The sequence below is a fragment of the Antechinus flavipes genome, chromosome 4 (assembly GCF_016432865.1).
Source record: "Antechinus flavipes isolate AdamAnt ecotype Samford, QLD, Australia chromosome 4, AdamAnt_v2, whole genome shotgun sequence".
NCBI lineage: Eukaryota > Metazoa > Chordata > Mammalia > Dasyuromorphia > Dasyuridae > Antechinus > Antechinus flavipes.
The window spans coordinates 140,164,603-140,188,588 of NC_067401.1; the positions used below are offsets into that span (position 1 = coordinate 140,164,603).

Here is a 23,986-nt window from a genome sequence, read left to right on the forward strand (position 1 = left end):
TCCCTCAGCTGCTACCCAGTCTTCTTCCTTTCTCTTCACTACCATCCAATTTCTCTAGGCCTTCAACCTCATCTTGGTACCATGTTGGTTTTTTTCTTCCTTTCTTCACAATCTTATTTGTTTTTATAAACCTTATAGGAGCAAATAGCAAATGTCTGTCTCATAGTAGACAATTAAGACTTTAGTTACAGGGGGCTAGAGAACTTGTTAGGATCAAACTACCTGAAAGTAATAGGATACTGTGGACTTTGCTTAAGAGAGTTGGTTTTCAACCCTGCTCTCAACCACAATTGCACACTCCTGAAGCAGGAAAACTGGATATATAACCAGGGACCAGGGCAAGACTATTGTCTTTTCAATTTATTCTCTCACCACCACCACTGTCCCTAAGCCACTCCCAGTGACGAGACATCAGCCAAACCTTTTTTCACTTTATTATACAAAAAAAAGGGGGAGGGGGAACAAAACTTCCAAAGTTGGCCGAAGCCAGACATCTCTAGCCATCCCACACTCAAACCCCCCTCCACCCCTTTCCCAGTGATAGAAATCCAAGTTGTGGCCATAGTTGTTGAAACCTACAAAACACTCTTTAAATATTAGAAAAAAAATAAGGGGGCCTCCATAACCCTCCCTTAGGCTCTCCCCTCAAAAAGAAAAAAACCCCAAAACCCCACCCTACCAACTTGTCCCAGTGCCAAAATGCACTTAGTGTGACCTCTTACAGTACCAACACCCCTCCCACCCACCCCCACCTTCCATCTTGTCTGCACTGTAAGAATTTTTCAATACAGGGGGAAAAAGTCCCAGGTATGATTTTTTTTTGTCTGTTTTTTTTTTATACTAAAACATAGTCCACTTGAAACACAACAGTGGTAGGGCCAGCCAACTAAGGGAAGGAAGCGGGATTAATTTCCTGCTGGGTGTTAGGGGAGTGGAGAGGGACAGGCAAACACAGTCAAGTGGCAAACAGATGAACCCCCTCCACCATGGGTTCAGGAGCTCCCCCTCCCCCTGCTTTACCCCTAAGTATCTGTGTTTTCCTGAGCTCAGGGCATAGATTGTCTAGCTACCTTTGGGAGAGTCTACCAGTCACTCAAGACGTAGTCTGCCAAGGTTTCTCCTCTTCCCACCCAGCATCAATTTCCAGTTTCCCTCTGTCCCTTAAATTTTCCCATCATGGAAGATAAAATCAAATGGGAAGTCTGAATAAGTCACTGACATGATTGTTGTTTTTTTTAAATCCAAATTTAGTCAAACATCTAAAAAAATGATATTCACAGAAATAAATCCAAAGTGGCTTGGGGGTAGTGTCAGGAATTGGGGAGCAAAAGGAGAAGCTCAGCTGCATCCAGCAGCCTTTAGCAAAATGAAACATTTCCATAAAAACTAGGCTGGCCTGGGTGGATGTAGGGGCCCAGTCTGAGAAATCCAAGGGTAGTTGGGGGTGGGAAGCAAGAGGAGGGGGGGAAGGGAGAGGGTGAAAGCTGAAAAGACAAATCAAAAATTCTCAGTCCACCCCTAGATTCTCAGCTCCTGAGGTGGGCTGCTAATTGCCAGCCTCTACTCCTCAGTCTAGCTAACTGGAACCAAGCCTGCAGCGTCTTCCCAGAAACAAAACTCCTTAGGCCTAAGACATATCCCCCCCAACTTCCTGCCATCTAGGTCAGAGAATCATTACCACCCCCCCAAAAAAGAAAGCAAAATCCCACACATACATACACACCCACCCACCCCCCACCACACACCTGAGGGAACAAGGGAGTAGCTCCATAAAGCTTTCCTGTCTCCTTCCCCCCCAACAAAGTGTCTACCAGGCAAAAATTTGGAATTTGTGAGACTGGGGACCTGCCCTTTCCCTTGGGGACAGGGTAGATTAGACAAGACAGGGGAGCCTCCAGTCTGCTTCCCACTTCCCTTCTTTCTAGCTTTCTAAAGGCCCAAGGAGTCAGGCCTCATTCTGTTCTCTCACATACACGCAGACACCATACACACACCCACCCACACCCACACACCCATACACACTATATACAGGCCACACACACTTCCACACTCAAGACAATTTTTAAAAAATGACACCCTTGCCCAGTCCCCCCAACCCCCAAACGACAGAACAGACAGAGACAGTAGCGGAGATCGGTAGGAAACATCTCGTTGACAGCTCAGAGCTTAAAAAAAATTATATACACATATATAAAAAAGACTGCTGCCCTGAGGGGCAAGGGGAGCGCCTTCCTGCAAGGGGGTTAGCCAGGGCAGGAGGACTCAGGAACACCCCCATCTTCTTAAAGGACCTCCTGCAAATGTCCCCATACCCCCAGTTCCAACGCAGTGGTCAAGGCAACCAGTCACACAGGGGAAGGTGGGGGTGGGGGGTGAGCAGGGGGCACAGCTTCAGAACTCTCCCTCCCCAATGGGGAAAGTAGGGAGTGAGAGGAGCCACACTCCACCCTTCAAGGCCTCCCCACCCCTGAAAACCCATTCCAACCCCTATGTACCCCTTCCTTCCCCCCAGCCCCATTCCAATGTCCATGCTAGGAGCTGTAAGTGCAGTGAGATCCATGGTCCAGGGTGGGCAACTAGGGGGTGGGGGACGTGAAAGAGATCCTGGGAGTAGGGTAGAGGAGGAAGGAACGGTAGACACTGGCTCAGTCTGATGGTCATTCCCCTGGAGGCTCCCCCAGGGCTAATATCTCTCTAAGGTTGCAGAGTCCTAGCCTGGGCTCCTCCCACCCTCACCCCCCCCATGCATTTTGCTTTAAAAAAAAAATGGGGGTGGGTGGGAGTAGAACTAGAGGGGTGAAAAAAAATAGGAGTCACAGAGGGGACTCTCCCTTCAACCCCTCCCTAGCCCACAAGAGCCCTCCCTCAGCCCCCCAAAGGCTTTCCTAGGCCTCTGGGGGTGCAGAGGCAGGCCTGGCCACCCCCAGGGCTCAGTTGGAGTCCGAGTCAGATGAGTCCCCTGAGGAGGATGAGCTGGAGCTACTCCCCTCTGACTCATTGTCCTCGTCTTCATCCTCATCCTCATCTTCATCGTCATCCTCTTCATCATCGTCGTTCTGAAAGGGGTAAAGAACAGCACTGTGATCTCAGGGGAGGGCAAGCCACCTCTGGGGGTGGTGGAAGCCTGCAAGCTATTTCCTTGCTAGCTGCTGCCTCTTCAGGGAGGAACAGAACAGCCTAGTAGCCATTAGGAGGTGTCCCGAGATACAAAGTGCCATATATGAAGACCAAATCATAGTATTTTCTTTTCTGTTTGTTTCTTTCTCATTTTTTCCCTTTTGGTCTGATTTTTCTTTCACATAACAAATACAGTTGAAAAGGGTTTGCACATATTTAAGCTATATTGGTTTGTTTGTAATCTTGGGAAGGGGGGAGATAAGGGAGGGAGGGAGAAAAAATTGAAATACAAAGTCTTACCAAAAAAGAATGCCGACAGATATCTTTACATGTGATTGGAAAAACAAAATGCTAATGAGAAAAAAAGGTGCCCTGAAAGAGGCCACCGCCTACCCCCAACTACCCATATGAATTCTCACCTCATCCCCATCCTCGCTTTCATCCTCACTGCTAGACTCAGAAGAATCACCCCCCTCATCTGAGGAATCCCCATTTTCATCATCATCGTCATCCTCTTCATCTTCTTCCTCTTCCTCATCATCATCATCATCTTCCTCTGACTCCTAGGGGAAAAAGGACATAAAGAGATCTTGTTTTCTCCTTCATGTTCCTTTCCCTTCAAAATCCTTTTACTTTACCCTCTTTCCTACTCACCGACTTGGACTGCATAGTGGGCTTAGATTTAGGGTTTGGGCCCCGAAGCTTGGTCATGCTCTTGCGTTTCTGTAAGGCAGAGGATAGGAAGGGGAACAGAAATAATAACTTTGAATTTCAAGTTACGTTCTAGAAATCTCTGCCTAGACCTTCCCCCTCATTAATCCCAGATCCTCACTCCCAGACTCACATTGGAGATGTATTCTTTGTAAGCAGCACGGTCCTGGGGGGACAGACTCTGGAGGGTGAGAAGGCAGAGAGATATGATGTAGCAGCAAAGGTGGGATAAATTTCCTTTCTACCTCTGTGGAAATCTGGGTGATTCTCCCAGTCTTTATCCCACCCGCCTCCCTTCAAAAAGATTTCTGCAAAGGATTTAGAGGAAGAGTGTGGGTGAGGTTATGGTTGGCAGAAACTATTAATATACACCTCCTTGCTTTGATTTGTACCAGCAGCTTCTAACACGAGGACTACGGGACTGTAGTAGCCTGACCCTGACTTTTTAGTTTTCATTGTTTTACCTACTTAGCTAGTGGGGTTGTTGGGGTCTAATCACTCGTTCTCCACCTCCTGCTGCAGGGGAACAAGCGCTGGCCCACAGTTACAAGCAAGCCTTCCACAGTTTCTATGAGAGTGCAGCCAAGTGAGAGTCTTGGCTTTTCTTCCCCCACAGCCCTCACTTCTCTCCCTCTTCTCTTTCCTTCCTTGCTGGGAAGAGGCAGCAGCAAGAGAGACAGGGATAGCATGCTTGGAGGGGGCCCCGGAGGCCTTGCAAGTGTCCTGCCTCGGACACTGACTGATTAGCAGGGACCCGGCCATTGCCAAGTTGCCCAGCCCATCAGGAGTCTCATGATCCACATCTGTAGAATGAGTATGCAAGAGCTGCATCATCTGCCCCACAGCGCTGCTGTGAGGGTGGCCCTTTGCAAAGCCTAAAGCTCTATTCAATTACCAAATAATTGGCAGCGAAGCTGAATGTGATTAATTACACAGCTGAGCAGCCCCCATACATGTGGCTTTTCTGCAGAGGAAGTCTTCAAATTACACTATTTACTATGTTCTGCCTCCCCTAGTGGACTAAGATAACAATGATGATGAAAGCAGTCGGCATTTATATCGCGCTTTTAAGGTCTGCAGGTGTTTATTTACAAAGATTCTCATGTGATGCTCACAGCAGCCTGGCAGAGGTGCTATGATGATGCTCATCTTCCAGGGGACTGACCCAGAATCACACAGCGAGGAGGCTCTCTATGAGGGACGGGTTTGCTACGGCACCCCCTAGCTGCCTTGAGCCCAAGTCCTGCGGCACCACTTTGCACACGCAGTGCTTTTTGATGAGGGAGCTAAGGGTTAGACAACATGGAAGGGCGAGGACCAATCGCCAGATAGTGACTCCTCCCCCTGTAAAATGCTGGAACTGAGGTCCAGGGGCATGCGATGGAAATCCATCAGCCTGCCAGACTTGGAACCCAGGATGGGCCAGAACTTTCCCCGAGAAAATTCCTTAGGCAGCACTGGGGTAGCCAAAGGAACATTAACATCTAGTAAGAGGGGACCTGGGGTTCAAATCTCAGTTTTGACAATTACCAGCTATGAGACTCCATACCAAGGAGGGGGGTAATCCAGAGCTCTAGATTTGGAATCAAGAAGATCTGGGTGCAAATCCTGCCTGAGACTTATTTAGCTATGTGATCCCAAGCAAATCAGTTAACTTCTCAGTGCCTCAGTTTACTCATCTGTGTGATGGGGAAGTTGGCCCATTTGGGTTCTAAATCTACAATCCTATGAATTTTTCTAGCTTGAGTTTCCTTGCCTGTGAATCAGCGAGAATAATACTTGCACTTACCTATGCTTCATGTGGCTGTTACTGTGAGGAGAGCACTCAGAAGTGCTTTGAGAAGGTGACTGATTTTGTGGGTTTCCCTCCTCCTCCCAAGCTCTCCTTCCTTTGTACCCCAGCTCTCACCTTGACCCAAAGGTCCAAGTGCACCTTGTATTGCTTTTGTTGCTCTTCTGCTAGTTTCTTATAATGCTCCTTCTGGCCCTGGGAAATCCGCTGCCACCGGCTGCCAATCTCCACCATCCTCTCTTTCAGGGGCAAGTGGTTCAGCTCCCCATTAGACAGCAGCTCCTGGGAGAACTTCTGGTAACCGTTCCTAAGCAGTAGAAGGCAAGAGGCCCTGGTCACGATTCCAGCTGCAGGAAACTTTTGGTTGGAGAAATCTACCTCCCTATCCCCCTGTAGCAACTTGTGGAGGTTGAAGCTACTCCATCCCCTTGTCTAGGCCATGACTCACATGGGAGGCTTTTTGGGCTCCCCCTGGAACTTCATCTTCTTGGAGGAATTAGCAGTTGCTGGGGGAGCCCGCATCTCACTCAGCTCTCTCTACAGAAGAAAGGGGAAAAATCTGAATCAGTATACAAATCCCATCCACCCTCCCATCCCAGCCCTCAAAGACATGCTGCAGCTCCTGAAGCCCATTCACAGCATGCCAGGACACCATGCAATTCAACTCTACACACCTTTATTAAGCATCTACTAGGTGCCAAGTACAGTGCTAATTTCTGCCCCTCCCCAGTCACTCCCTTAGAAGGGGAAATAAAGCAAGGGCACTATGGGGTCAAACATAAATAACAGAATATGATTGTCCCTTAACAAAAAGATGGTGTTAGAAAAATCTGAGAGGATCAAATAATGACTCAATAACCCAGAACTCTCCACCCCAACAACCATCGTGAGTCACCCTGCTTCTATCCCTCGCCTTCACACCTCATATCTCTTCTGGTCCTCAGCTGCCTTTTTAATCCACATGAGTTTCTCCTTCTTTTCCATATTGTTCCAAGTTACTTCCATAGCTTTTAGGGCTTTTACCCGGTCATTCTGGCCAAGAAAAAGAGGGTTCTAGGTAGTGTGGGTGGAGGGAGGGGGTCTCCACTTGGATCCACAGGCATTTCAGGCAGGTCTGCTCACTTGGTCTCTAGGAGGAAGACTTCCTGCCCCCCTCCCCATGGCAACTCAATCCATCCCAGTGGAGTCTACCCGCCTTCTAACCTTGAAACGGGCCAGGTAGTCCCCGATGACGCTCTGCTGCCAAATCTCCTCCGCTGTCTTGGGGGACTCAGGCAGCTTTCCCCGCTCCTCCCGCTCGGTCCCAGGCTTCCTCTCCGACTGGGCCTTCAGAGCCGCCTCTCTGGCCTTGTACTTGGCCTGGGGAAAGGAGAGTAATAAAGAGATTGTAAGGGTCGTGGCTGTCTCTAGGGCTCCTTCCCCCCTTAGCCATCCTTCTTAGAATCATGCCTCCATGTACAGAGGGAGAGAGATGTCTATCCCAAGGCAACTCCCATTAAGGTCTCCCCTGGGGGACCTCCTCTGCCTGAACTGATGTCAAGGCCTCTAAATGGTGCCGTGGAGTGTGCTGGGAGTCAGAAAGAGCCGAGTTCAAATCCTGCCTTGAGATATTAACTCTGTGACTGGACACAAAGTCATGGGACCTCCGTATGCTTGTTTCCTCTGTAAAATGAGGGCACTGGCATCCCCAGTGGGTAATCTGCGAGCCTCTGACCTCATCTTCTACAGCTGCCCAAGGGGCACACATAACCTGGTCACAGGGCTTCCTCTAAGCTCAGTACTAAGCATAAGGCACTGAATGATAAGTACTTCACAGAACATTGTCTCCTTTGGTCTCCACAACAACCTGGGAATGGCTGCCCTCATTAGTTCCAGTTTACAGAGGAACAATCTAAGGCAGCAGAGGTGAAGGGCTTTGTGCAGGGCCACACAGCGAGTCTATGTTTGGGACAGGACTCAAAGTCAGATTTTCCCGACTCCAGGCCTGGCACTCCATCTGCTGCATCAGCAAACCGCCTCTAACAAGATGGCCCAAAAAGCTGCCTTAGAAGGAAGAGCTGCTGGGTTTAAGGTGGTACTGCTTAATGGATACAGGTGTGCGTGGGGGAGAAGAGCAGCTACATTTCTCTTGGGAGTCTTCAAGAAGCCAGAGGCGCCCTTTTATGGGCTGCCTTCCAGAAGCTCAAAGCTGCTGTTCCTACTAACTTCTCCGTTTTCCCCCCTGTAAAATGAAGGGGTTGCACTCGATGGCTTCTAAGGTCCCTATCTTTGCTAAAAAAAAAAAAAAAAGGGGGGGGAGTTGCTCTATGATCCCCCCAACCTTCTTCTTCTCGGACAGGTCATTCCACATGCGGGCCAGGAGCCGGGTCAGCTCGCTCTCTGACAGCTCAGGCCGCTCCTCCTGCAGCTGGCGTCGCTTTTCCTCCGAGAAGATGAACATGGCGGAGACAGGCCGCTTGGGTTTCTCGGAGCCACCCTGGCAAAGACAGGGACCTTAGCAGGGACCTGGTAGGGAGCTTAGAGGCCATCGAACAGCAGAGGGCACTGAGTGACTTGTATAGGTTTCTAGCGGCAGGGAGCCTGCATCTGAGGGTGTTTTGGGTTGGGGGGGTGTCTGGTCTCTTAAGTCCAGGGCACCACTCCCCTTGGTCCATCCTTACCTTGCTGCCATCTGGAGAAGGTTTCTTAGAGGCAGGGCTGGTGGCTCGCTTCCTATTGATGCCCAACATCTTCTCCTCTCCCAAGACACGCTGCTGTTCTTCCTCGGGCAGGCTCTGAGGGGGTGGGAAGGGATATGGGGTGTTGGGGCTGCTCTTTTGCTCCTCATCTGCCTCTATCTCCTTGACTGAGTCCCTGGAGGGGGGAGTCGGGAATCTTTAAGCTTCCACCTAAGCTCTGTCCTTGGTTCATAGGGACAATTGATCCACAGATGTGCCTCAGAAACCAACCTCCTTTTTTTTTTTTTTTTTTTTTTTTACAGTTGAGGAAACTGAGGCTCAGGGATTGGAAGTGGTTCCTCCAAGGTCACACAGGCTATCAATGTGCCAGAGGAAGGATCTGAACCCAGGTAGGTCCTCTGACTTGAGAGTAAGGGAGAATAAAATAGCTATAACTAACAATTACATAGCACTTACTACATGCCAGGAACAGTGTTAAGTATATTAATAATAAATTGTGATAAAGAGTTAACATTTACATAGTGCTAACTATGTGCCAGGCACAGTGCTAAGTGCTATAACAATGATGATGATGATATTTATAAAGCACTTACTATGTGCCAAGCACAGTGTTAAGTGCTGCAACAATAATAATAGTTAACATTTATAAAGCACTTAGTATGTGCTATATGCCTTATAATTATCTCATTTGATCCTCACAACAACCCTGGAAGAAAAGTTCTATTAATATCATCCCTATTTCATAGATGAGAAAACTGAGGCAGAGTTAAAATGGCTTGCCCGGATTACACAGCAAGGTCCAGCACTCTATCTACTGTAGCATCGCACTGCTGAATTACTCCTGGCTATTAACAATCCTCTGGCCTGACCAGGTTTGCATGAATGTGGTGACAACTCCATTTGACTTGTCAGCCTACGACATTTAAGAAAAAATTCCCCCTCCCACCCCCAGCCCCGGCCAGGTCCCAGGATACTCTGGCTTTTCCATAGGGACCTGGCCTCCATCCCTCCTCTCCCAGGGGCTGCTCACATGCAACACTCACCTCTAGAAAGCGCAGGAGTTCAATCTCATAATCTTTCTTTTTCTGGGGAAGCAGGGAGGAGAGTTAGTCACGGAAGCCTGTTTTTCACTTGTTTGGGGGGGAGGTGGAAAGGTGACTGGCATTAGGTCAAGGAAGGCTTGTCTTCTCTAAGAATGACTTACCCTTTCTAAACTTCTAAAGCTTCCTCCCAGTGCCTATAAACATCACTCATATTGGGGGGAAATGGGAGGAGTGTCAAGGGAAGGCTTGATGGAAAGGAGTAGTCATGGTGCAGGACTGCAGAGTAAACCTTGCATAATAGTCCCTGACCATAAAGGAACCTCAAAATCTTATGTTCTGAAGCAAAATGGTCCTTGGAGGGAAAGGGACAACCTCTGGACTCTGTTGCAAGTGAGCAGTTTGGAGAAGGAGGAGAAGGGAGTGGGATTTCACTCCCCATGCTAGCAGTTCTCCAAGTGTGGTCAAGATATCCCCAGACACTTTCAAGGTTTCCACATATTTTGTAATCAAAACTACTTTCACAACAATACTGCTTTAATTTCTAATACAACAAATATCAGTAGATATAACCTACATAAACAAAAATTCTTTAAGGACTCCTCTATAATTTTTAAAGAGTATTAAAAAAGGGCCCTGAGACCAAAAGTTTAAAAACTAATGCACCAGATTGACAATAATTAAAATTTTTGTGTCACAGACTACTTTGTAATCTAATGAAGCTAATAGATTCCTCCTCAGAAGAGTGTTTTTAAATAATCTAAACAAATGATAAATTTCAGCTACAGATTAATAGGGAAAAAAGATGAGATTTTTTTTTTTCCTCATACAAATTCATGCTTCCCTGACCCTTACAGAGGAGAGTCTTTAGAACTAGTTAAGAACCCCTGAATTAAGCCATCTATCTCTTGAAGAGAAGAACAGGGAGAGGTAGAAACCCTTGGGTGACAGCAGCAATCAGGGGTGTGGTGGAGGATCTCTATCCTCTCCCCTCCCTCCGCTCCACCCTACCTATACTCACCTGGTCACACTTCTTGTGGTAGGCATCTTTCTCCTTCTGGGAAAGGAGCTTCCACTGCTGGCTACAAAGGACCATTCTTTCTGTGCTCGGTACGTCCTTCATGTTGGCCATCAGCTCGGCACAATAGAGGGAGTAACTATTTCTGGGGGAGGGTGTAAGCATGGGGATCATTAACCAAAAAGTACCTTCTGTTTAGAGTGGGGGGGAGGGGAGAGTTACCTAGTGGAGGCCATGTGGGAGTTACCAGCCACCCCCAACTCCCTGTTCTTCCCCCCCCCCCCCCTTTCCCTATTCCAGGAGTATCTCTTACGGAGGTGGCTTGGTTGGTCGCCCGTCAAACTTGTCCTTGAGCTGACGCTCTGCCTTTGTAAGGGTGGACTTGGTGATACCTTCCTCGCTGATGTTGAGCTCGGGGTGCTTCTGGATGTAGTCCCTCATGATCTCCTGCAGAGTCAGGGGTAGGGTGGAGGGAGGGGCGAATGGGGGCAAGGGGTTAGCAGGGATAGGTTGTGGGAGGCCAGCCACTTCTGGGCAGAAAGGGGAAGAAGAAAAGCTGGGGGGATGGGAGCAGCCAGCTCTCTGGCCATACCCTTACCCCCTGGCAAAAGGGGGTGGGGGTGGGTTGGTTTAAAAGCGCCCTGCCCTGCTCTAGCCTGAGCCTTTAAGAGGGGTCAAGGGTGGGACAAGGGAGAGGAAAGGGGGCCATGATGGCCCCTCCCTCTATCTGGGGCCAGGGATTTTACGCCTCCCTTCGCTCAGCCTGGAAGTAACTTCCCAAAAACAGAGCGAGGTGGCCATGGAGTAGAGTGGGTGAGGGTAGAGGGGTAAGGGGGCCCTCTGGGGGTCCCCTGCCCCGCCCCAAGTCATGAAGAGCTGGGGTGAGGGGCTGGGGGGCCCAGTGGTGGAATGCAGCGGAAGCCTGACCTCATACTCCTTCCGCTGCTCCAGGGCCTTATGAATCCATTTCAGCCTCTTTTTGTCCGAGAGCTGAGACCACTGCTTCCCCAGGGAGTCCTTCACCTCCTTCGTAGTGGCCTGGAAACCAAAAGCCGTCAGACACACACAGGCAGCCCGGGCAGGGGGAGGGGGGCAGAGAGACCCCCTCCCCCAAGGAGTGGGGACAGGAAGCCACGGGAGGACACATCAGCGTCCTCCACGGGCTGGAAGGGAAGGGATGGAGAGGAGGGTCCGAGGAAGGCCCCCCCTCTCTCCCTCTCTCAGGGGAACAAGCGTGCGCAGACACTCTCACACACGCACACTGTCCAGCCCCCGGCCTTGTCCATGCAATCCACCCCCTGCCCATGGGCTCTCCTTTCCTGCTCCCCACCGCCGCACACAGCCCTCCTGGCGCAGCTCTGACCCTCCCTACTCTCAACCCTCCCAAACCCCAGCCCACTCACATCAGGGCGAACTTTCAGATACACCTTCTTTTCGTGAGTGTACCACAGCTGCTGGGGAGTTTTGGGTTTCTCAGGCACATCCGACTTCTTGGCATTCTGGATTAGGTCAGGGTGATCCTCCCTAGCCAGAGGGTACCAGTAAGTGTGTGCTGAGACAGAGACTCCAACCCCACTACTCTGACCCCCCCATCCCTACCAGGACCACCAAGGTCCTAGAGCTGATTCGGCAGTAGGCTATGGCCACCCCCAAGCCTCTCCATCAGGGTCTGCATCAGAGCCCAATCTTCCATAAAGCAAACATTCTGTCCTAGGCTGTGTCCCTTCTCCTGAGATCAGTAAGCCCCTTCCCCAAACTCTTACCTGAATCGAGCCAGGTTTCGTTCAAACTCCTGCTTCTCTCTTTGGAAGTCTTGAATGTACTTCATCTGGGGAGCGGAGGAGGAGTTACCCAGCAGGCAAAGTCTGCCTTTTCCCACACCACAGCAAGTCCCAGAAATTGATCCCAATAAGAGATTGATGAAAACTAGAAGAGTTTAAGGAAGGCAGGCAGGCTGGCTAGTCTGAGAGGGATGGTTGACCTGCCTACCCTTAACAGCAAGGGCAGAGGCAGAAGGCTCAAGGAATACCAGGACAGAACAGTCAAGTTAACCTCAGTTGTCATGTCAACTCTTCCATCCCTCTTTGCATCTGAGCACTGGCTCCAAATCTCACAGTACCTCTGTGACTTTGGGGAAGCAATTAACTTGTTTCCCTCTCTGTTCAGTTCAGATAATGTACTATGAACAGTTCAGATAAGACAGCCTCTTTAGGTACTTTCTGGCTCTAGGACAATAATCCTATCATCTTTTTCCATCACCCACTTTTTACTTGCCTCACTGTCAGATTTCTTGGTGGGGCTGATAGGAAAGTTTCAGGCATTAGGACACTGAGAAAAGAACATTGAATCTGAACATCCTGCAATGTTTCTTGACTGTACTTATCTGGGGCACCGTGACATTGACCAAATGACATTTTTTTGTAGCCTCAACTACCAATTTCCACAAGACCACTGAAAGCTTCAGCTGAGAAGAGTATAAAGGGGTCTTGTAAACTTCACTTCACAGTACTGAGCTGTTCCTAAAAAGATGGCTGAAAACAGGGCATTTTAAATCCATAAGGGTCAAAATTTTCCATTATGCATTGCTAGTACACAATAATTGAGCAGGCTTATTTATAAATTTATAGATTTTTTTTTGGCCTTCAGTTTTCCTTCAGAGTTGCACATTAGGGTGCTTCTATTCTTTCTCCTATTTACCTTTCTAATCTTGTTAAGTTTCTATATATTCTGCTTTCCAATTCCAACTTACTTCCTTTTTTAATATTTCCCCCTCCTGTATCCATATAGACTTTCCTATCTAATCCTCATTCATAATCATGTTTCTTTCTATAGTTTTCTCATTCCTATCTCACATCTTAAGATTTAGGACGGGTGAGATCATGTAGTCCAAATGCTGTCTTACAAGATTTTAGAAATGTGTTCAAGACCACAATGAGAGCAAGAAGCAGACTCAGTATTTGCTTATCCTCCAAATCACATTGGTTTCTTTAAACCTTCTTCCCTTTCTAAATTATGTCTGTATAATCCCATTTCTTTTTAAATTAATCATTATTTTTTTCTCTTACTGAATGATTCTAACATCTCTATCCCTTCTTTTCACTTGTATCAAATCTTCCATTTTATCCTTCCCACTATCTTTTTTCCTCCTTTTAGTCTGGGCTGCTTCCTAAATTCCCTCCTCTTTCTGTTTTCCATCTTTTCTCCAGAATTATTTTAATTCCTATCCCTTAGTGAACATAGAACAACTATACTAGAAGTTCATATGAGGTAGAGCCCTCATTTCACAGGCAAATAAAACTGAAGCAGCCTAAGAGAATTACTGATATATACACCAAGCTTGTGCAAAAATCCAAGTGACCCAACTCCCAGATCCTTCCATGAGACCATGCTACTTCTTTCTCTTACATTGTTTGCCTGCCTCTCTGCCCCTCCCTATGTAATCATGTGCAATAACGCATATACGCATGCATATGTGTATAAGCACACACATATTCTTTTGGCCAAACCAGAACAGGAAGCAATGACAGGCTTCCCATTTGACTTTGAAATATTTACAATTATTTTGGGATTATAAATTTAACTTCCTCATTATTTGGCTCTTCCCTATAATTAACTTGTCCTTATTTCCTATTCTCTTCCTGCCGCTATTTTTCTTTGTCCAGTTTCTTCTCTCTATTCCCTTTTCCTCTTTGATCCCCATTTCCCTGTTTCCTTCTTCGATCTCTGACCTATCTGTCCTAAATTCTAGCCACTTGTGCCCACCTCCTCCTTCCTGTCCCCCAATCTCTTCCTTAATCCCTACCTTAACCATAGGGTTATATTGTGGTTTTTCTACCCATCTCTACAGATGATTGGTTCAATGTGGAAGTCTCTATAATAGAAGTTGTCGATCACCGTCCCCATTTCTATCTCTGTGTGGCTTGGTCAGTCCCAGATCACATTCAGCTTCCTGCCCACTAGTCTTCCTAAAACTTCCATCTTAATCCATGAATGGTTGTCCTCCCTTCCCCCTCTCCCCCCGCACACTATCGGTCTATCTTTAAGAGAACATCCATGTCTATGTCAGTAGATCATGACTGACTGTAACATGGATTTGTCTCAGACACAGTGTCTGTCAAAGCCAAAAGCTGCCACATGTGTGGGGATGCATGTATGTGGGGAAAATGTGTACAAAAATAAGTGTTTCTGGGATGAAATGTCTGTCTGTCTAGGTATGCACAAACCTGTACCATGTTCCTGAGAGAACACATGGCCTTGAGTATGACATTGTGAATCTGTGTGACATATGGAGCTGGTAAGGGAATGGGTCTACCTAGTCCCAACTCTAAACGTCCATCGTGTGCGTGTGTGTGTGTGTGTGTGTGTGAGCGAGCCCAATGTAACACAGACCAAGCAGAACCAAACCTCCCTCCTCTCTGTCTCCCTCCCCCCACCTTCTTCTTCTCAGGAAGCTCCTTATACTTCTTAGATAAGATCTTCGTCAGATCCAGGTTGCTCATTTCTGGGTGAAGTTTTGCATACTTAGCCCGCTTCTCCATAAAAAATCGGAAATAAGGGGTCAGAGGCTTCTTGGGAAAGTCCGGATGTTTCTGGAAGGAGAGAGGCCAAAGTGATAGCCAGGCTCAGTATTCTCCTCCCCTTGCCCCATACTCATTTTCCCTCTATCCTCATCAAGTCTCAGAGAGACCCACCTTGAGTTTTTTGCCTTTATAGGGATTCTTGACATGCTCCTGCGCATCTAGAATAAGTTCTGTCAGTGTTCGGAACTTCCTTACCTTGAGGAAGACAAAAAATGATACTGGGGATGTCAAGGGCTGAGATTATTGTTCATCCAGACCTCATTTTCTTAGATAATAACAATGTTACCAGGGTAAAAAGCAAAGCCCCAAGCTAGGTAACAGATACATATATCAGCAAGAAAGAAAGAGTTGGGAAGGGATGTGTGTGCAGTCTCCTCCCCTATAGATCCCACATCTATAGATACACAGAAGCACCTTCTCTATCCAGTTACTAGGGGAAAGACAAATTTTGCAAAGACAACCACACATACATTAATAAGTAGATAAGAACACCGACACGGAACAAATTATGGTAGCCTGTCTTGGGAGATTAGAGCAAATATGGGTTCAAAAGAGATGGTTACCTCGTTGGAGATTTCAACCCATTTAAGTTTGCACATATCCCCAGAGAAATCCTTAAAGGCAACTTTTTCCCAGTCCATGTGGGATTCTGTGGTTTTGAACTTGGAGCTGTCATTAGAAGGCAGATTGTTCTTCATGCATTCCAACAAGGTCAGCATATCTTCCTGGGACCAGCGGTCTATTGGGAAGGGAAGCAAGTGGATGTCATTATTATAAAAGGTTCCAATTCAGTAGAATATAAGCTCTCTGAGATCAGAAGCCATTTCATTTTTGTCTTTGTATTCTTGTCGCTTTACTTGATATATTTGGTATATGGTAGGTGTTTTCACAAATATTTCTTTGCCAGATTGCACTGACCTCCAAATTCCTCTAGGATCCAACTTGTTTCCATTAGGAATACAAGACAGAAAATTTATCATCCCACATAAACGAGGGGAATTGAGGCTACCTCCACTTTATCATTCTTAGGAACCCTTTAATTCCTGTCTCCTACCACCTCAGAGATGGGAAAGTAGCATCCAATTGACCAAGAACCCAACTGACACAGCCATAATAACACCTATTTCCCTTTGGTGCATCAGCAATGTTTTGATAAGATTATAGATTGGAAAGGGACCTTAGATATAACCTTTTCCAGTCCTCTTATTTTATGGATGAACAAAGAGAAACTCAGAGATAAAGTGAATTGTCTATGGTCACATAGTAACAAGTAGCAGAGCTGAAATTTGAACTCAGTGAAATTAATGCTAGATGCTTTTCCTCTAATAGTCATTATCAAAAAAGATACAGAAACTATATAGAAAAGAACAGAACATCAAATTAATGGACAGAACTTTAGTTTAGACTAAGTAGGAGAAGCAACAAAAGGAGGCAAGCTTATAATATGGAGTCCTTTTGGGGAAGAGGAGGGAAGGAATGGAGGGAAAAGAGGAAGATTTTCTATCATATTATTCAAATAGAAAAGGGAGGAGCAAAAGCCTGCAGGAACATAGAGGATGCCCTTCCCAATGGGGCCGGATGTAAAGCCCAATGCGCAGCCCACGGAGTTCAGCTGGCTTCTCTATGGGGAGGAAGTGGGGGAGGCAACACATGGTAACAGCTGCCAAGTTGTAGCTGAGGCTTTACACCCTGGCTGTGGATGTGGGAGAGACCCTGAGAAACTCACACAGATGTTTATCACTTGAAACCAGAGGGTAAAAGGAGGGACATCTTTAATGCCCCATCTCCCAAAGAAAGGAGAATTTCTATAGAGTAAGAAAAACAGAATTGAAATTGGTCTAAAGTGGGAAGAGAGAAGAACTACCCCTTGGTTGTAGTTGGAGAGAGAGGTAGACTGACAGGAATCTGAAAAAGCAATAGTCCCAAGCAGAAAGGGCCAATATTCAGGGAGGGAGGTGCTTTGGGAAAGAATTGGCTCAATTCTCTTAAGAAACCAAAGATGGGGATTTGAAACAGCTGTTCCAAACAAATCCAAGTCCAGATCCAAAGCAGGCATCTGGGTTTCGTTTTCTGCATTGTATCTGTATCTGTTTAGGGATGGTGAGGGAGAAAAAAGGGAGTTGTTAAACACTGGCCCAGGGACCCAAATCAAAGTGGTTTATTCATTTTCATTTTTATCCATTAAGTACCCTGCAACAGACAGGTCCTTTCTAGTATAGGTCACATGGACCCATAATCCTCTCAGGGTAATGCCAGATGCTCCAATCTCTATCCTCTTCTCCACTACTCCCTCCCCCTGACCAAGCTAGATTTCTTTAGTATTCCAAGAGTGAAAAGTGAATTTGAACTCTGTAGTTAAATACAGATTAAGGAGTAAAGTAACCATAATAAAGTCAACCCCAGAAAAATCATATTAATAAAATGGAAGCTTTGTTCATCTTCCCCTGCCCCCAAAACCCCAAACCCCAAGATTCTTCTACATATCCTTGCTTCTCCAAAATCAAAATGAGATGTGAATTCTTTAAGGTCTCACATTAAATGAATTTCACATCTACCTCCATGGTGGGATGGAGTCCAAGAGAAATGGGGCATTTTGTTTTCTGAATGTCAAATATTTAAGCAAATTCTTATTCCCAAAGATCAGGATGGGAAAGGGATATATTCTATGTATATGAGAAGAGTAGGAGATATTTCCTGAAAATGGAGGACAAATAACTTAGATCTGCCCAGTCTTTGTAGAAGCAGAAGGAAGCAGTGCTTTAAGGGTGTTTGGAGATTTGTAATGTATTAAACATTTATTGGGCTCCTGCTGTGTGCAGATCATTTTGAGGGATACAAAAATAAATGAAACAGGTTATTTGCCCTCAAGGAGCTTCCAGAGTCTTATTCTTCGGGCTTTATGCCCAAAAGAATGATTTGCTCAAAGTACAAGTAGCAGATAGTTCTGAAGGCAAAGCACAGAATATGTTGGAAGAAGTGAAGAGAACATTATACCTCTCGGCTTACAGACTTCTCATCTTAAATGAGAATAAATGGTGTTGGGAAGAAACTGAGGCTAGGGAAGGGACAGCTTTAGACCCCCACAGAAAAGAGGCTTTTTAAGCACTGGGTGGGGGTTAGTATAAGAGTTTTCCCACCTTGGCCTTTGGGTACGGCCATCTCCAGGTCGGTGGGGCAGTCAGCTTCTCCGTTCATTGTCCAGCTATCCAGCTTCCACTTCTGTCCTGTTGAGCCAGCCCGGGAGTGAAAGGCGTTTCACCCTGGAGAGAGCACACCCATTCCCCAATTCAGCCAGGTTGGGAGCAGCAGGAGGTTCCCCTTCAACTTCTCCCCCTAAAAGAAAGGGGGCAGTCTTCACACTTCCCACCCACTCTCTGGACTGGCAAAGATTTCCCCCCCCCTTCTGTCACCTTTCCCTACTCCTCCCCCCTCCCCTTTCTCCCCCTGCAGCAGGGCTCAGCCTAAGGGAGGTGGGCAGGCTTGCAGGAGTACTCCCAGGCCCCCACGTGTGTGGTTGCTCAGGGCTCCAGGGTGCAGCGAGCTCCACCCCAAAGAAAAAAACAAAACTCTCTCCACGCGCAGGGGGAGGGGGGTGGCCGGAGGGGAGGGGGGGAGGAGAAGGGCGGGTAAAGGGCGCGCGCCGCCGCGGGAACAGGGGCGCGCGCGCGCCAGTCTCCTCCTCCTCCGCCCCCCCCTCCATTCCCTGCTCCCCCCGCCTCCGCAGCCCGGCGGGGACCCGGACGCTGCGCAGGCACCGCCAGCCCCGGAGCGCCGCGGCCGCACCGCCCCCGGGGACCCGGATCCGGATTCCTACCGCCCTCCCCCCCCTTCCCCGAGCCTCCAGCCCGGGCCAGTCCGCCCCGGGCCGAGCAGCTGGAGCTCCCCCTGCCCCCAGCCCCGGGGGACCCCGCCGCCCCCCGATCCGGAGCCGGGCTCAGCAGCAGCCGCGGCCCCAGCGGCCGGAATCAGCACCTCCTCGTCCCCCGGGCCCCGCGGCCCAGTCCGGGCGGCGCCCCCGCCCCGGCCCCGGCCTCCGGGGAGCCGAGCCAAGGCCGAGAGGGAGGGAGGCAGCCAGGCGGGGAGGCGGGCGGGCGGGCAGGCGGGGGCGTACAGGACTCGCCGTCCCCGCCGCCCCCTCCGGCGATCCGGGAGAACTGCGGCTCCCGCCCCGGGAGGAACGCGGGCTCCCCCGCCCCGCGGCCAGGCTCGGCCTGGGCCTCCCCGCGCCTGGCTGCCCCGCGCGTCCTCCTCCGTCTGCCCCGCGTTCTCTCCCCCCAGCCTCCTCCTCCTCCAGCTCCCCCCGGGGCAGGATTTCTCCCGGGGGCTCGGGCCCCCTCGCGCGGCCTCCGTCCTCGTCCTCTTGCTCCAGCTTCCTCGGCCCCAGCCCACGTTCTCCGGCCCTTTCTCCCCTTCGGCGCTCTCGGGGTGTCGTCTCCCCCGAGCTCGGCCCTCGGTCCCCTCCCTCCACGTTGCTCGATCGCCTTCCCCCGGCGCAAAGCTCTCGCTCTTCTTTCCCAGCCCCGGCCCTGATTACCGGGCGCAGCTCCGCGTCCGGACGCCCCGCTCCCGCGGCTCCCTCCTCCCCCGCTCTGCCGGGCACAGCCGCAGCTCCCTCCCGCGGCAGCTCCTCCTCCTCCGAGCGCGGCTGGGGCGGCGGCTGCTGAGGCGGCGGCTGCTGCTGCTGCTGCTGCTGCTGGGGCGGCGGCGGCGGCTGTGGCTGCGGCGGCGGCGGCGGCGGCTGCTGCTGCTGCTGCTGCTGCTCCTCGCGGCGAAAAGCACAAAGCACAGCGCCCTCCGCCTGCAGGCAGCCCGCCCGCCCGCCGGCCGGCCCCGGGCTCTGCTAGCACACCCCCCGTCGCCGCTGCAGCCTCCACCGCCGAAGCGGGAAGGAGGAGGGAGAAGGGAGGAGGAGGAGCGGGGAGGGGGGGCGGGAGAAGCGGGGCAGCGAGCGCGTCCTTCCCCGTAGAGCGCACACCGACCCCCGGGGAGCGAGCGCCCGCCCGCCCCGAAGGCTCCTCTCCCTCCCACAGCCCAGCCCGGGCGGGCTCCACGGGGGGCAGCTGGGAGGAGGGGCGGGGAGCTGGGGGGGACCCGGGCGGCCGAGGCGGAGGGAAGGAAGGGGGGGGGAGATGGCGGCAGCAGCGGTAGCTGGTGGCGGCTAGGGGGGGGCCGAGGGAAAGAGACACGCAGCCGCCCGGATGGCGGCTGAGATCGGGGCCGGGGAGAAGGAGTGAACTGGCGGCGAGAGCGACCTCCCCAGACCCGTAGGAGAACTAGCAGCCTCGGCCAAAACTGGAGGGCGCAAGGCCCGTGCTGTGGAGAGGGGACACCGTGGGTCCCCTAGACCTTGAGAAAGGAGCAAAGGAATCCCCTCCATAATCTTATATCTTGTTTCTGCGGAGCTCGGCAAAGAAATTGATATTCTTTCTCTTCCTTCCGGGGAATAATCTCTCCCTCGGCTGGCTAGCTCTTCACTACCACTACCCTCACCCCCAAATCGGCGCTGCGGGGCCGGGGGACAGGCTGGGTGCAGAGCAGCGGCTACGGCATCTCCCCTTTCTCGCTGGGCTTCGTTTTCCATCCCCCAAAAAACACAGTTCCAAAATGCTGCTTTAAAAATTGTAGCAAATTTTGCCCCCACCCAAATAAAATTTTCATTTTTCTCTACACCCCGGAAACGCCGCGGGAATCGGGTGAAGTGGCGCCTCCAAGGAGCAGGCTCAATCCAGCTTGGCGTGGCTCGCTCGGGCCTTCCCCGAGCGCATGGAGGTCCGCCTCCCGCAGCTCCTCTCGGTTCCCCCATTACCCTGAAATACGGCGACGCAGGGGCTTTCTTACCCGGCTCCGTGTGTCTAGGTGTGGGTGCGCGGACCGGGGGGAATCCGGGGAGCGCTAGCTGGGCGAGGGAGCGGGTCGTGGAGCCGATCCGCAGCTCCCGCTGCAGCCGACGCCAGGGGAGCGAGTCGCCAGACAAAGCCCGCGATGGCGAAGCGGAGGGACGGCTAATGGCGAGCCACACGCGCGGCGCTCCGCCCGCCCCGCTCCGTCCGCCCGCCCCGGCGCAGCGCAGCAGCGCTCCGAGCGCTCGCCCTGTCAGTGCCCCAGCCCCGCCGCCGCCGCCTCCCAGGCCTTCCCCGGCCTCTCCTTTCCCCCTCCTCTTCGGCCGAGCTCCCTCAATCTCCCCCCACCGACCCCTCCCCTCCCGCTGGGGGGCTGGAAAAAGAAAAAAACACACTTTCCCCCATCTTTTTTGGCTGTCCCCCTTCCTTCTTGCACTCACCTGCGGAGCCGCCGGGAGGGCCGGGGGTGGGGGGCGAGTGGGGCTGGTGCCGGGGAGCGTTGGTTGAAAGCTAGCCAAGCTCTGCAGCGCCCGACCCGGGCGTGGACTCCGCCGCCAGTCCCCGCAGAGAAATCGTCCTCCTACCCCCGCCTCCATCGCTCTGCTTTTTTCTTCCAATCAGCCGGGCGCTTGGCGGCTCCTCCATCCTCCAGCCAAGCTCCACAGCCCTACAGCGGACTCCACTCCTCCATCTGCTCTCTCCGGCTCCTCTCTTCCCTACCCTGGGCTGGAGAAGAAGGGAGGGGGGTGGGGGGAAGAGAGAGAGACGGAGGTGGATTTATTAGGGAACCTGCTTCTCTTTTCCCCTCACAACACCCCTCCCTCTCTTCTTTTCTCTTCTCTCCCTGGCTTCTCTCCCTCTTGCTTCTTTTCAACTCTCCCTTCTCGCGACTGGGGTGGTGTGTGTCTCTGTGTCTGTGTGCGCGGTTTTTTTTTTTTTTTTTTTTTTTATTGCTCTTTGCTTTTGCAACACTGAAGCCAAAAGAAGAGGAGGAGGAGAAAGAGAAAAGGGGGGGGGGTATGATATGTCAAATTTCTCTTCTTATTTTCCAGAAGAAAAAAAGCCCCCCTCCCCTCCGTTTCTATCTTTGTTCCTTTAAGGCCTTCTCGGGGTTTTTTGACCCTTCGTAGAATTTGTAATACGCGTGATTTTCTCCAAAAGTTCTCCCCTAGGGTGGGCGATGATGCTGAAGAGGGAGGCTTGACACCAACCGGAGAGAAGACTCCCTCTACCTCCCACTCCTAAACGGGGGGGAAAAAAGCCCAAACTCGAGGGAGAAGGGAAGCTAGGAGCAAGGCGGAGCTCCGGGAAAAGGGCTTAGGAGAGGGTGGAGACGGGGAGTTGGATCTGCCTTCTCTCCTCATCTCAGTCTGTCTCCTTTTCGCCCCAGCGAGATCCCCCTTTAATTTTTTTTTCTCCCCTTTAATCTAATTTCTTCCAACTCCACCTTTGTTGTTATGGGCGTCACGGTCCGCCTAGCCAATCCCCACCACGGGATCAGCTTGCTTGTCAAAAAGGCTTGGGTCATCCCAGAGAAAACGGGCGACTGGAGCAGTCTCTCCCCCTACCCCCCAGCGACCACCACCGCCCAGCGATGGGAGGCGCAGGAGGGACCCCAGCAGCCCCAACCCCAGCCCCCGCCTGCAGAGGCTGCTCGGGATCCCCCTCGACTCCAAGGCGGCCTCCTTCCTGTTAGGCCTGCGTCAGGGGCGGGGAGGTAAGGAGGAGGCATTTCTCAGCTTTTACTGCCCCTCCTGTGCTTGGGAGTTTATCCAAGGAGGGAGTTGTAGGAGGGTGGGGGGCGCTTCGGCCCTCCCTCCCCCCCCCCTCCCCAGGAGGTTTATGCTAGCTGCTGGTTTCTCTCCCCTCCACCGAGGAAGTGGCTCATCAAGCCGTGGAAACCCGAGGGGCCGGCTAGGAGAGGAAGCCGCGTTACCCTACGAGGTTAGCCCTAATGCGTGGGTGAACAGTGGGGGAGGGGGTTTGCTTTCCCCCCACAGCACCGCCATCTTCCCGGGCAGAGGGCTGCCAGGCTCGCCCAGCATCCTCATACACTCTCTTGTGAGGATACAGTTGCTTTTCTCACCCACAAGGCATGTGTTTAGGGGGTTGGTCAGACGTTTGTGTATTCTCCCTCCTGTTCCAGGGAAGATTCAAAATACTTTCCGAGGATAAGCTCATCACACAACAGACTACTTACATAACCGGGGTGGAGAGTTCAGTCCAAAATTTGTGCTGTATTCTTTTGAGTAGGGTTTATTTCATTTAGGAAATTATCCCTAGTGCCTAGCCTTAGTACACAATCAATGCTTGTTGATAGTTGATATCGTTACTATAGTGGATGTGTTTTCTGTACTCAAAAGTATGTTACAGACATTATTTCCATCTGAAAGGGCCTTGGAAGGTGAAAATACAATGGGCTTCCCTTCCTCCTTCCCCCACTGTTCAGAAAAAACCTGAGGTCCAAGACCTCCCTTCTCAGAGTTAAACCTAGAAGCCTGTGTCCTGGCTGTCCTGGCCTGCACTTGCATGCTGCTGGGCCAAGAGGCTATTATGTAAAGTATTTTGGAATGAAGTTATGAGCTCCCGATTTATAGGAACGGCAATTATGGATTTTTTATTCCTTTATTGACAGAAGTCACAGATGGCTCCCTTCCCATTTGGAAGCAGGCTATTTTATGTCCAGTGCCTTCCTTTGATGATAGGAAGTGAATAGCAGGGAATCTGTACATTTGAACCCAACTGCACCCAGCCTGAACCAACCCTTTTCCCCCTAGCAATACTATTCTCCCCATCTGCCCCTTTCTCAACCTCCAGGATCCTGGCTTGAAAGACACTGAGAAAAATTATAGGAGTAGTATTTCTGGCTTCCTAGCTTGGACTAAGCATGAGTCTGACTAAAAATTCTTCAAATGGCTCCTTACCCTTTCAAATGCAGCCCACAAAATAGTACTGAAATTCTTCATTGGTTATAATAGTAAAAACAAGTAATTGATATTAACTTCATTCAAAAGCTCCAACATTTAGAGTTAGAAGGAATCTTTAATATCATTAAGCCTAACTGCCTCATATGAGAGAAATTATGACACTTGCTCAGAACCATGCAGTAATTACATTCCTAAAGTCAAATTTAAACTCAGGCTTTCCTGACTCAGTTCAGCAGCATTCTAGACACTCACTACTTATCTCTATTAAAGCCTAGGCAGGATA

At 50.4% G+C, this 23,986-nt stretch overlaps 1 protein-coding gene across 4 annotated transcripts; it reads right to left on the bottom strand.

Annotated features, from left to right (window-relative positions):
- Positions 1–418: 418 nt before the first annotated feature.
- On the bottom strand, positions 419–22,429 carry UBTF (upstream binding transcription factor). Of its 4 annotated transcripts, none has more exons than XM_051994826.1 (21): positions 21,217–22,429; positions 18,074–18,196; positions 15,500–15,675; positions 15,048–15,131; positions 14,790–14,945; positions 12,120–12,184; positions 11,760–11,880; positions 11,284–11,394; positions 10,670–10,803; positions 10,360–10,501; positions 9,342–9,383; positions 8,281–8,394; positions 7,941–8,096; positions 6,824–6,979; positions 6,542–6,652; positions 6,069–6,157; positions 5,738–5,927; positions 3,962–4,009; positions 3,772–3,840; positions 3,537–3,680; positions 419–3,056 (listed from the first exon to the last, which is right to left on the bottom strand). In XM_051994826.1, the coding sequence occupies exons 2-21, from the start codon at positions 18,129–18,131 to the stop codon at positions 2,931–2,933; spliced, it is 2,292 nt and encodes a 763-aa protein (XP_051850786.1). In that variant the 5' UTR covers positions 18,132–18,196; positions 21,217–22,429; the 3' UTR covers positions 419–2,930. The 4 variants fall into 4 exon arrangements, with proteins under 4 accessions (XP_051850786.1, XP_051850787.1, XP_051850788.1 ...); XM_051994827.1 differs by lacking the exon at positions 21,217–22,429 and adding an exon at positions 20,775–21,187; XM_051994828.1 differs by lacking the exon at positions 21,217–22,429 and adding an exon at positions 19,471–19,563.
- Positions 22,430–23,986: the final 1,557 nt, after the last annotated feature.